This window comes from Crassostrea angulata, chromosome 4 (genome assembly GCF_025612915.1).
Source record: "Crassostrea angulata isolate pt1a10 chromosome 4, ASM2561291v2, whole genome shotgun sequence".
NCBI classification, from domain to species: Eukaryota; Metazoa; Mollusca; class Bivalvia; order Ostreida; family Ostreidae; genus Magallana; species Magallana angulata.
Window position 1 is genome coordinate 47,565,487 of NC_069114.1, and position 13,795 is coordinate 47,579,281.

At 33.5% G+C, this 13,795-nt stretch overlaps 1 protein-coding gene across 1 annotated transcript; it reads right to left on the reverse strand.

The window, feature by feature from the left end:
• Nucleotides 1–473: 473 nt before the first annotated feature.
• Nucleotides 474–7,467, reverse strand: LOC128182473 (leucine-rich repeat-containing protein 15-like). The gene is made up of 2 exons (XM_052851108.1): nucleotides 6,789–7,467; nucleotides 474–2,529 (listed from the first exon to the last, which is right to left on the reverse strand). The coding sequence occupies exon 2, from the start codon at nucleotides 2,509–2,511 to the stop codon at nucleotides 1,000–1,002; it is 1,512 nt and encodes a 503-aa protein (XP_052707068.1). The 5' UTR covers nucleotides 2,512–2,529; nucleotides 6,789–7,467; the 3' UTR covers nucleotides 474–999.
• Nucleotides 7,468–13,795: the final 6,328 nt, after the last annotated feature.

The window sequence follows — 13,795 nt, forward strand, 5'->3', positions numbered from 1 at the left end:
AGCTACATCCCTGCTGCTATATAACATGTTTTTTTTTTTTCAGGAATGAATCAATTTTGTCTGAAATATTGAATTTAATTAATGTAACTGTATTTTTCTACAAACAATAGATCTTGGAATGAAATAATGTAATGAGATTATTTCATTCAATTTACAATGAATGCGTTAACCCACAAAATCTCATGCACTTGTATCTACTAATTGAATTACTTATATCTATATTAATAATTTATTTATTTCGAAAAATGTTTTATATAAAATAGAAAAAAAACACAACTGCAAACATCGTTTCAACTATCAATAAAATCCATTCCGGTGTCCATTTTACATGAGCCTTAATTTTTTAGAGTCCAGGAGGGACAAGTCTTCATTTTAATGAGTACTTGATACAATATATTTTTCATTCGTTATTTTGTCGACTTTGGATTTACTTAAATAAAACAATGCAAAAATCGAAGACAAACTTGAACTTGATTTAATTTCCTTTTTATTGTGGATTTAATTTTGCATATATGTACATAATATAGATTTCGAATATGATAGATTGTGTAGAAAACTTTACTTGTCACATTCTTTAGAAAGAAGCAGCTGCTAAAGACAAGAAAAAAAACGGTAAAACGCAATAGAAAGGTGTTTTATCAAATTAACAACAGTAATAAGTACAAGTACGCAAACGTAAGTAAAGGGAATGTTGACATGTCGAGGTCATAAAAACGCATTCAATCAAATGGTGATAATCAACTTAATCAACAAAACATATTAAAGTACAAACAAATACAAAATCCAAGCAAAGATGTATATGTGATTTTTTTTGTCGATTTTCGTTTTGTTGAATACAATTAAAAACTATCCCCGATATATTCCTCATCATATTGTATCATAATACAATCGTATGTATCATTGTCTGCGCATTACAAGGCAATTGATTTGTTTGGATGAATCAGTTTAATAAAAACGATTACGTCAATAGATATGTTTTATCTCATGTGTTGAAAGTGTTTAATTAAGATCACCATTTCTAGATAGGTGGCTGTATTTGGGTTTTTTAGTTATTGTGGAGTCTACATGGTGCTTGCATTTAAATTGTCTGCACCAGAAAACCAACTGCTTCCAGTAACAAACAAATAAAATCACTGAAAGTGTTAAAAGCATTATAATGGCAGCTATTAACTCAACCCGAACTTGTGATTTATCAGACACTGACGATCCAAACTTCATACAGTAGTGGCGGCTAAAATCATAGTCTTTGATGAGAAAGTCCTCGGGGTTATTTGGTCTGTGGCATTTTAATTTCTTGACGTGTTGCTGAGTTTGAGGGGTATCCCAGCCTCGATATGACTGAAGCCAGCTGTTGCTACAGGAACAGATAAAATTGTTGTCATTTAGCATGACGTCCATTATCTGTTGCCAGTTGCACAAACTTTTCGGGAGAGTCACCAGACCATTGTTGTTTAGCACTACAGTGCGAAGCTCGTCCATGTTTTGCAGGAGATTTCCGGGCAGCTCTTTCAACATTGGGTTTCTGGTCATAAATATATCCCTGAGATTCAGGCCTCCAAATGCATCTACTCCTACTTTACTAAGAAGTGGCATTTCTGATATTCGAAGATAACGCAAACATTTAAGGCGGTCAAATGCCAGTGTTTTAATAGTTCGTATATTGTTGTTGCTTATGTCGAGATGAACCACATAGACGAGGTCATTCAATGCCATGGGGACTTCAGTTAGGAAATTCCCTTCGATAGAGAATACCTTGATTTTACATTCCAGAAGAGTGTTAAGGTCCTGGTGTTTAACCTGGAAAGTCTCGATGTCAAGTATCCGAATTAGGTTATTGTCCAAGCTAACACTATAGATGTTGGGAACATTTGAAAAACTGTATTTCTGTAGGCGTTGTATTCTATTTAAATTCAATCGCAACGTTTGAAGATGTGGAGTGCAATTAAAAATGTGCGATGGAACCATAGCCAGACTATTATTGTCCAGATTCAGATAGCGCAAACTCGGAAGTATCAAAGAACAGGAACTAAAAGAGTAGATTCTATTCAGGGACAAATCTAGTCGTTGTAAGTTAGGAACATTATGAAAAACATCCAATGAAAGATTGGAGATGTGGTTATTGCTTAGAATAAGGGTAGTTAACGAGGTCATGTTACAAAATACACCGTCCTCTATGCTTTCTAATTTGTTGGTTGAAATGTTTATCTCATTTAATCGAGTAAGTGACGAAAAGGCCCCTTTTTTGATGTTGGCAATGGAGTTTCCGTCCAAGTGCAATCGTTCGACGTTCACATATTTTTCCAAGTCGGATTTTGATAACGAGGTAAGATTGTTGTTGGACATATCGAAAACTTTGATTATTGAAAAACTTCTAAACTGCTGCGGCATAGAATTGTATCCTTGACACTTGACGTTGGCTTGGCTACATTTGCAGTTTACAGGACATCCATCATCTGCTGCCAGTAAAGTGGCAATCAGAGTACCAGCCAAAAACAATAAAAACGATCTCATCCTTCCTTTGTGGGTATTCTTTTGTATATGAAAAATAACAAGATAATGGTTATTTGATTTGTACAGGGAAAATAGTTTTTTTACAATGTACTTTCTGTCAATATAAATAAGTTAATTTGCAACAGATACATATTCTAAAACATATTTCATTATCATCTTTTTATTCCTTACTTATGGAGTAAACCATAAATTACTATTCGTAAAACACAGAAATATGAAACTACTGATAAGACTAGAAAGTACATATACATTTGTATTTTGTTGACAATACAATTCAAAACGTTTATTACTGATCCAGGGGGGTGTATTTAAATGTTCTTTAAATTAAGAAGGATAACTTTATACAAACAATTTGTTCAAACCTATGCATGTCTGCCGAATGGCAGGTTTACATGCTAAATGGTTGCAAAGATGCAACAAAAAATTCAGAAAATTTGAAATTTATTGTCCTCCGTATCCACTGCAGCTAGGCACACATCAATATTTCATAATTTCAAATTTAGTACACACTATTAGATTGCACAGAAATATAACTCTGATCTATACACCTTGGTACACGAGCACAATATAGCGGCAAACAAATCATGAAAGGTAACTATTCCGCGACTTCAAATGCTTTTGCATCATTATTTTATACTCGTAAATATTGGAATCTTTTTAATATATAATTTTCATTACGATTTACAATCTTTCATATCCTAACATGACAATGTTGAATGTCTTTATTGTCATTCTTTAATGAACTAGTGTGTACTAAATTTGAAATTATGAAATATTGCTGTGTGCCTAGCTGCAGTGGATACGGAGGACATACATTTCCAAAGGCAGAGAGTCTGAATCTTAAATGGAGAGCGGCAATTTAGCGCAAAGATGAGAAAACCAAGTCGCTGTGGATGCCGAACAAAAATTCTGTGGTCTGTCGACTTCACTTTCAAGACACCGATTACAAAGAGACTTTATTAGGTACTGTTCCCATTAACAATTTTATTAAAAAGTTGTTTAATTAGACTTAAGCATTTTTAGTTTAATTGGTTAGCCGAAGAGTATCACGGGAAACAATAATTGCGCGGGGGGGGGGGGGGGGGGGGGCTCTTACTCTGTTAATTACTGATAAAAATTGATTTATTAAACAGCTGTTTTATTATGTTAAGATTATATTTTTAATTCTTTTTGTATATTTTTTTGTGTTAATTTTAAAGATGTGAAAATTATGTTTAGTTTATTTTTCAGTTGCATATTCTCATAATAAAGCGCCCCAAACATCTATTTGCATACAGTAGAGAGGAAGACATTATATAAAGTGATCACAAAATTATGCATGACAATTATAACCATCATTATTTTTATGCAGTTCAATACTTTTTTTTAGATATTTTTTTCCTGTTGCCTTGTGGTTTGTTTATTTTTCTTTTCAGTTCATGTGATATTAACAGCAAAACATCCAACACTTAAAGCAAACCTGAGAGAGAAGATTCATTTTTTTAAATTGAGGAATGAATATAATTGCATATTTTTTAAAACATGAATGATAGCAGTGTAAATAGAATATAAAGTACATTATAACATTTCATTGATATCTTGAACAAATGTAAAACATAATGATAAGAAATTTTAAAGATAAAAATAAGAATAATCTGTTTTACATGCTATATGATGGAAAAAATTGTTATTTACAGGTGACCGAGCACGGCTGAAAGACTCTGCAGTTCAATCTTTTTTCCGTTACGAACATCCCCACAAGTTTCCACTTCGAAAAGTGAAAGAGTACAAAGGAGGTCAAAAAAGGATGCAGCATGTTCATTAGACAATGTTCAATATGAAATTGAAGTTATTTCGGATGAAGTTGTTGAAAATATTGAAATAGATCATGTTGTTAATTGTGTTGTAGATAGCAAAGAGGTTCAGGGTACCCTATTATACTCAAAACAACACATTATTGAGAATTTTTAAAATAATGCAGAAGCTGTTCAATATTACACATGTTTTGGTAGGTATGAGCGCTTCATGATGTTTAACTCACTGTTTAGGGCCGGCAGCATAGGCGCTTGACTATCACTGTGCATCATTGCACCCAAAAGATGAATTATTTCTTACCATGATGAAACTCAGGCAGTGCAAAGAGGGTTTTAAAATTATCACTTTTTTTTAAATATCTAAATCAACAGTATCAAGAATAGTTTCAACATGGATAATTTTTTTTTATATTTCGAGTTAAAGGAATTGGATATTTGGCCATCTAAAGAGTTAATTATGGAGTACATGCCTGCAGATTTTTTGTGCAATTCCCAACAACAAGAGTTATACTTGATGAAACAGAAATTCCCATCTAAAATCCATTTAATGTTGAGTGCCAGTCTGCTACATGTTCAAATTATAAACATAAAAACACTCTAAAGCTTAATGTTATGATAAGGTGTACTCCGAAAGGCTTAGTTTCTTTCATATCAGATGCATATGGGGGATCTACAAGTGATCGTCAAATTATTTAAAGGTCTGATCTTGTAAAACCTGAATTATAAATGTTTCAGTCTGGTGACATTATTATGGCATACGTGGGAATAATGGTTCATTACCTGTTTGCAAACCAAGATGTTTTGGTAAATACTCCAACTATGCTCAGTGGAAGATCTCAACTTGAACCCAACGAATTGGTAAAAGATAGACGAGTGCCTCTAAAACAATCCACATTGAAAGTATTATAGGGAGGGCCAAAAGTTACAAAATCTTGAAAAAAGAAGGTACGGTAAGGTTCAACTTGGTGCTAGAATTATATATACTTGTTTTGCATTGGCAAATTTAAGAAACAGCATTGAAGACAGGTATGAATGAGCCATTGAAGGCCAACAATTTTGTTTTCGTGTAACTTTTATAATACCTCTTGTTAATACAGAGTTGCGCTGCACTTAATAAACACAATATTTGTATACTTGAAGCTTTGTTCTTAATTTACCTAGAAAGGGTGGGTAAAATATCAATAATGTTCAAGGGTGGATAAAATACAAATGAATTTATTGATGTTTCAGAAATATTCATTTAGCATGTACATGTGACAAGTGCTTCTACTAAGTTAACATTGCATCATGTTTAATCATGACTATAAGAATATTTACTGTCGTCCATACAGTTTTGAATGAAATTATACAATCACATTACATGCGAGAGGCAATGAATGGTCTGAAGTGTTTCTCATAAAAACTCTCTAATTTTGGTATAAGTGCACTCTTACAGTAATCTTCGTCCAAAGATATTTCTTGAATGAAAAGATCAACAAAAGTGTACACAACAAAGAAACATTTTGCGTTGCCAGAGATGTACATTTGACCTTTAACTTGATCATAGTATTGATGTCCAACATCTAGGACAATTTTATGATTTTCTTCTCTACGAAATTTAAAATTTTGTCCCGGTTGAATTTTATCTTTTCTCCCTGTAAAGAGACATTTCACTTCAACAACTGCTTGCACTTGATCTGTAATTATAATTGGGGTGGCTCCTAAATATGAATGAGACTTACTTACCTCCAATACTTAACAAAGGAAATGTTTTCTTTGCCGATCCGTGCGGTATATGAAGGTAGCAACATTGCAAAAAACTTTGAATACCCAACATAAAACTTTTTCAAATAAATTCCTTGTACTGTTAGGTATTTGTAAAAAAAAAAAAAAGTCACAGTCAATGCATCAAAACGTTTGCGCAAATACCATTTATTATTGAAATAATTAAAAAGTACAATTTGGATCGTTAAAACACAGATAAAAGATTTAAACACATAATTAGGTCAACGATACAAACCGTACGCAACTTACTTGTGTCCTCTTCGTTGTACATCAAAATTTGGTGAATATTTCAAATTCAAAAAATGTGTGATTGTTTACATTGGAGGATTTGATGATAGGTTGATTTGAATGTATTTTGCTGTAAAATACCCCGGCACCAGAGCAATAAATCTATATTGTACTTGCGACTGCAGTACATTCATGTATACATGACGTGGGTTTTCATATAAATTGTCCAATGCTCACTGAAATCATCTACTTTATTTTGTTTTTAATTGAATTGATTGTTATTCCATACACTGATTTAAACCCAATTGAAAGTAAATTTTTGGCGAAATTATTGTACACTGCATACCAACAGATACGCGATAAGGAAGATTTAATGTTGTGTAGAATATACGCCCATGTAAGATGAGACCGACTGAACATGAAACTTTGACGAACAAATAAGTTACATTACCGCTTCTATCCAATCAAATGAAGAATCTAGACTATACTTACTAAATGATAGAAAAAAGTTTGTCAAAATCCACCTATTGCGGTAGTCCTATGCTAGATATTTTCATGAAAATCGATTACTTGTCATTGCACCTGTTGTTTCGGTATCAAGACGGATATTTACCTGAGTAGTGCAAGGGACGTAACTATGCACAAGAACAAATTGGACACCATATCAGTTGAATTATGTTGATAATGGACTTAGTTATTTTGCGGGGTTTTTTTCATCGAGATAGTTAAAATGTTCAGATATTGACTTAAGCAACCAAGGTTATTTAAGAGAATCAACTTGTCAAACAAAAATTAATAGCTATGTTTATACCGTATATCAGGTTTTTACCGCGTCATGTTTCTTCCGCGATTCAGAACCTAGAACAATATATAATATTTACGCGAATCAAATTTTCACTATTTCAAAGTCATAGTGAAAATATAATTCAAGACAGTTTTAACCTGTGAAGTAAGAGGGTAAAAGTATCTAAGTTGCCGCTCTTTATAATGAAAATTGCGGACAATTAAACCATTTACACGTTTTCTTTTTACTGTTAAATAATTACCGATAATTATTTTCTGAGACGCACACAGTCATAGAAAAAAAGATCATGTACCGTCACATATACCAGTAGCTCAAGTTTAATTAGACATCAGTTTATTCAAGAAAAGAGACAGTTTTAATTAGCTTGTCAATGGATTATGAAATAAACTACGAGGCTTACATACCTGTTATCTGCCGCTTGTCCTCCGATTTCACAATTTCTACTATAAACATAGTGAACACAGTTTATTGTACTCTTAGTACATACCTGTTTACCTCATAAGGAAAGAAAGAACTATATTTTAAAAACAGAACTTTGTATCAAATTTACGCTGATATATTTTCCGCAATTCAGGAATCGTCGCGAACAAAGCGGAAATTGGATACACGCGGAAATAAACCTGATATACGGTAGTAGTCTATTCAAACAATAAAATGCTTTCTTTGGTGATTCATTCGGGATATGAAGGTAGCGACATTGCAGAAAAAATACATAACCCGCGTTAGCGGGTTATGTAATTTTTTTCTGCAATGATCGCAGCCTTCATTACTCGAATGAATCATCATAGAAAGCATTTTTTTGTTTATATTAATTAACATCTTTCTTTTAGCCAATTGATAAATTGATTATGAAAAGTAAGTAACATTCACTAAATTACGGTTAATGTACGTAAGTACGTTAACTAAAAGAAACAGCCAAATCGTCTCCTGTGAGACTTTGAGTCTGACGTCGTCATGATTATTTCTTGCAGTCCGTGATTTTTCCTAGGTAGTTGTAGGTCTCGACCAATCGATAAACTGGGCGTGTCAAATTTGGTCCTGTCACTTTCTTGTCAATTTCAGCCGCTGTAGATTTCGACCAATCAATAAACGGGGCGTGTAGATTTCAATCTGGCTGTTTCTATAGAGCTATGAATTAACCATAAGTTTCCGTAAGAAATAGAGGGATTAATACTTGGTAGATGTAAATATTAGTTAAATATTGACCTAATTATTTGTTTGGCCTAATTTGTATTAACTTTTAAGTGGCCTTATTCTATTGTAAATTGATTAATTTTGTCCATAAGCTTCGCTAAAAAAATCATCCATGCTGCATTTCATTTCGAGGTAAATCACAGTTTATTCTTGGAGTTTACAGGGGCACTGTTTTCCCCCCAAATAATGTTCTGCAGTGTAATAAATACTTAACAAATAATTTTGTCATCACAATTGTAGTATTCTCTTCGTTCACAGTATTTGTAGTCATTAAATGTATTGGTTTGTTAGTTTAATTAAAATCATCACGTTTATCATATAGTTTTTTGTTAGATTACCATTAACGTCTTTTTTCTAGTAAAAAAAATTCCAAACATGAAACAGATGTCCCAGGATCTGTGGTATCTTTTATTTCAAGCTAACTGGGATATATTGAGTTAACATACACTGCCGATCAGACCCAACCTTACAGAAAATAAACCCTAACTAAACCCTAAATTTCCTCTCTGGGTTTGCGATGGGTTTACTAGAGGGGACCCAGAGTAAACCAAGAGTACACCCAAAGAAAACGTTTACCCAGAGTGGACACAGAGAGACGGTTAGATATATAAGACGGGGGTGTTTCAAACTTCAAAGCGTATAGTTGATCCCAAAAGCAATTCCCGAGTAAACCTAAAGTATACCCCGAGTAAACGCAAAGTAAACCCAGAGTGGACCCAAATTTCAAAAAGCAGACCCAGAGTAAACCCCAAGTAAACCCAGAATGTACACCGGGGTTTAACTGGGGTTAACTCTGTTGTAAGGTTGGGTCTGATCGGTACTGTTAGAGTGAAAGTACAAAAGTTCAAAACTATTTTGAACAAAAGTCGTCTAAGTCAGATCGTATCATGTCATTAGTTAGGCCTTTAATGCTATTTGAATTAAAGTACATGAAGTTTAAAGCCAACCTCAAACCAGGCATACTTAATCAGCTACATATGTAGAATACCTTATTTTCCTTTAAAACTTGGACACTTTCAGGAGCATTGCAGCAGACACACAACTTTAGCCCATTCCGGAGCAAGTCAAGACTTTGCTCTCTCAAATGAACTAGTGCGTGTATTAAGTGCATCTATTTTTGTAAACACAAGTAAGACATACATGGTAGGAATCCAAGACTTTGAACAGTTTAGTGTTGGCCAAGGGTTGTCACTACTTTGGGCGCCACCAAACACAAAATTACCATGTTTATTGCACATCCATTAATAAAACGCTACAAACACATCGCTGCAAAATCATAAATCGCAGCGATAAGCTTCCAATGCAAACTTCGTACATTTTATGATCTCACAAAAAACTTCAAAAGTCACTCCAGGGTATGAAGATATCTGCCAATACAGCAGACACACGGTTTTCAATCACATAGGACATTTTACCCAGTATTATTCCAAACCGTCAATTGTTTGCTATAGCAATTGAGAAACCGCATTAAAGAAGGCGGCTGTCTCCTTTGCATTCCACGCATTGATGTTGCTATATTTAAGGGTTATTCACACGAAATCATAATTCAATACTAAGAAGTTTTGCTGTTTAATAACAAACTAAAGGTAAACATTAAATGCTATAAAACCGTGCATTGGGGTAGGGAAGTTACACTGTCAGTTGATGCATCACGAAAAAACGTGCCCAGTAAGAGCTTTGCAGGAGATCTTGCAAGTGCGGTTGGTCATAAAAGGTCTTTGCAAAGTCATCCATTCATAGTAAGAATTTTAAATCGCACTCCTTTCGGAAAGGAGCAGCTACTACTATAGCTTGTCAGAGCGAAACCCAAGTTGTACAATCGGCAGGTAGATGGCAATTTAATGCATATCGCACTTATATTCGTTAATGATAAATTTTTTTAGGCTAATTCCTAAATAATACATCGGTTATTTGTATTGTATACTAATGGCTAAGCTTAACATCTACCAATTGTTGTGCACATAGGTGTCAATAAAGTGTGGATCATAGGATTTTCCAAAGTCAAAAGTGCAAGCATAGAGTCCAAAAAAGAAAGGGGGCTTAAACTTTGGAATACCTAACACCAAAATTTGAGGCTAGGATATGGACCTATGGTCCTTACTTACTTAATTCCCAAGCTTCGAGTGATCTGAAGAATCGAAATGACCCTAATATATTAATCATACTCTGTGAAGCAAACAGTTTGGAACTCATTGGCTTAAAGTCGTTGTTGGAAAAGCGCCAAGCTACACCGAAACAAATAACCAAGCATTTCCCACGTTTTAAATTGGTATAGTCAAACCAGTTGGAAGGTATACAGAAGACATTAGGGCTATGAAGGACTCGATAAAGAGGCAATAGAGAGAATGGACGCTTTACTAAACACCCTCAATTTTATGATAAGGATCCAAAATTATTTCAAGACGACGGTGTTTACTTGTCAAAAAACGGAAACAGATCTTTGCTAAATATCTTTGAAAGGGCTACCACATCATTACTCAATATTGGGGGAAAAAAAACAAAAAATGAGCGAGCTCTGGTCGCCGGTGACTATCTGTGTTGAGGTACTGCCGCCGTCACTAAGAGCCTTTGAATCTCCCATTTCGGCGGTTGCAGTTCCAAAAATGTTTGTATTAGATTTGCATTAGACAATAGGAATTTATGAACCCTGCAAGTGTCGTATTTCGACCGCACCTCAACACAAATGGAAGAGTCGACACATATTCTACGCTCATGACACGTCATAGTGGACAGTTGATTTTAATTTAAATATGCACATGCTTAGTATTGTAAAAGTCTTGTCCACTGGGGGCATTTACTTGGCATTCAATGTTGCTTTGATAATTTGTTTGGCTTAAGTAATGTTAAAATATTCAGTATGAAGTTAATGAACTATTTTGACCCACTGCATGATTAACGTCATATTTGCTTATTGATTACGTCATATTTGCTTATGGAGTTTTCTTTTTTGCGTCATAATTGCCTATAGATTACGTCATGTTTTATTGCTTGTTGTTTTGCTTGTTGCTTGCTTGCTTTTGTTATGGGGCGGCCTGCGGTTGTCCCCCCCCCCCTTTATTTCACCGCGTGAAGAAGAGCGAAAATGAGTTAATTTCAGATTAGTTGGTTATTATGTTATTTATCAAGTATATGGGATAAATATATTTCATAATCACAATGGATGTCTATTATTATAGGCAAGTGTAAAGTTCATTAATTTTATATATATATATATATATATATATATATATATATATATATATATATATATATATATATATATATATATATATATATATATATATTGGCGATTGTGGTCAAGACCTACATAATATAATCTATATAATATTTACATACATGTTCATGTATTTTTTATAAAATGTTACAACATATTCAATCCTTATCCTTAAACCTATTGACCGACCCTTATGTCGACTATTCGATACCATATCTCTACATGGAGATTCTGGAGTGTACATCGGGTGGCAGTATAATGTTGCATCTAAAAGTATGACCACTATAAATGATTTTTCTTCTATGTCAAAGCTGATATTTAATATATTTTATTGCATTTTTATTTTGGTATTTCTGAACTTTTTTTAATGATTTTTTATTTCATACATAACACTTTCTCAATTGTTTTTAATTTTTATTTAATTTGAAGGACGATTGTGTTGTATAAAATAAAATACAATGAAATCATTCTTTACAAAACAATTATGTTACAATCTGCTTATTTAAAAATCAATAATCACAATTTCTGTATATTAATTCGTGTGCTTCAAATAATGTTTTAAAATTATTTCTATTTGCATTTTTTTAAATCGTTGTTGTTTGTTTACTTTTGATCAACTTAATTTTCTAAAAAGGTATGTGTGAAACAATAACAATATCAAAAGTATAATTTTAAAATAAAACAAAAAAACACATCCATTCTATTCACAAGACATACATTGTACATGAATAATCTTAGTGCAAACGTTTAAGCTTTAATTTCCAAAATTCAACAATTCAAAGAGGAATCCGTTAAAGTGTAATATATAAATAGTTTCAATTTCGATACCAGACAATCAAAGAAAAAAAGAGTTTAGTTTAATCATAGTTGTCATGTAAGGATAGGGCTCGTTCTTTGAATTGCTTTCTAGTCATTTCGAAGTAAATCTGCAAGTCAAGGTCAGACGACACGTTCCTCAATTTTTAACCGGGTTTTCCAACGGAAAAATCCGGTTATTAAAATGGTGAAAATGGCGGGCGGGCAGGCGGGCGGATGGCGGGCGGGCGGCTGCCAAAAGGGTACCCTCATTGTACGGATAACTCCTCCTACAGTTTTCAAGATAGGAAGTTGTTCTTTTGCAGATCAATTGTACATATATCAGAGGTGTGCATATTGCAAGGATTTTGATTTCTGATAATTTATCAAAAAAATACCAGGTTTTGAACTTAGTCATTTTTTGGCAAAATTTCGCATATAGGGTACCCTCATTGTACGGATAACTCCTCCTACAGTTCTCAAGATAGGAAATTGTTCTTTTGCAGATCAATTGTACATATATCAGAGGTGTGCATATTGCAAGGATTTTGATTTCTGATAATTTATCGAAAAAATACCAGGTTTTGAACTTAGTCATTTTTTGGCAAAATTTTGCATATAGGGTACCCTCATTGTACGGATAACTCCTCCTACAGTTCTCAAGATAGGAAATTGTTCTTTTGCTGATCGATTGTACATATATCAGATGTGTGCATATTGCTAGGATTTTGATTTCTGATAATTTATGAAAAAAATACCAGCTATTGAACTTGGTCATTTTTTGGCAAAATATTGCATATAGGGTACCCTCATTGTACGGATAACTCCTCCTACAGTTCTCAAGATAGGAATTTGTTCTTTTGCAGATCTATTGTACATATATCAGAGGTGTGCATTTTGCTAGGATTTTGATTTCTGATTATTTATGAAAAAAATACCAGCTTTTGAACTTGGTCATTATTTTGCAAAATGTTGTATATAGGGTACTCCATTTCACTGGATATACGTGTTGACATGGATTATGGATACAATTCACATAAAAGAAAACCCGGTTTGCTGTCACATTGACAGCTTTTCTCTTGTTTATAACTTTTTCCAGGAATTTGTTAATAGTTTACAACTACTTTGACAGGCTTTCTTGCAAAAAATTAGTATACCTTACCAGGCATTTCTGCAAAATACTAGAGTATGCAGTTTCCTATATAATCTTTTGAAAATGCACTTAAATTGCTGATATAAAAATAAATATACAGCAGAGCGAAATCCACTATATTGTAGCTCTATCTCGGCCGGGTCCGGGCTTTGAAATCACGACCTCTAGAACCTACGCACCTGGCAGTGAGCTGCCATGGCTCTAACCACTCGGCCATTTAAGCACAACTCCATTTACAAGTAAATTTTAATCATTTTAAAAATAATAATCAAAAATAATAATTTTAAAAATTTATTGGAACTCTTTATTTCTAGGAGATACTAGAAAGATGCTCGAGG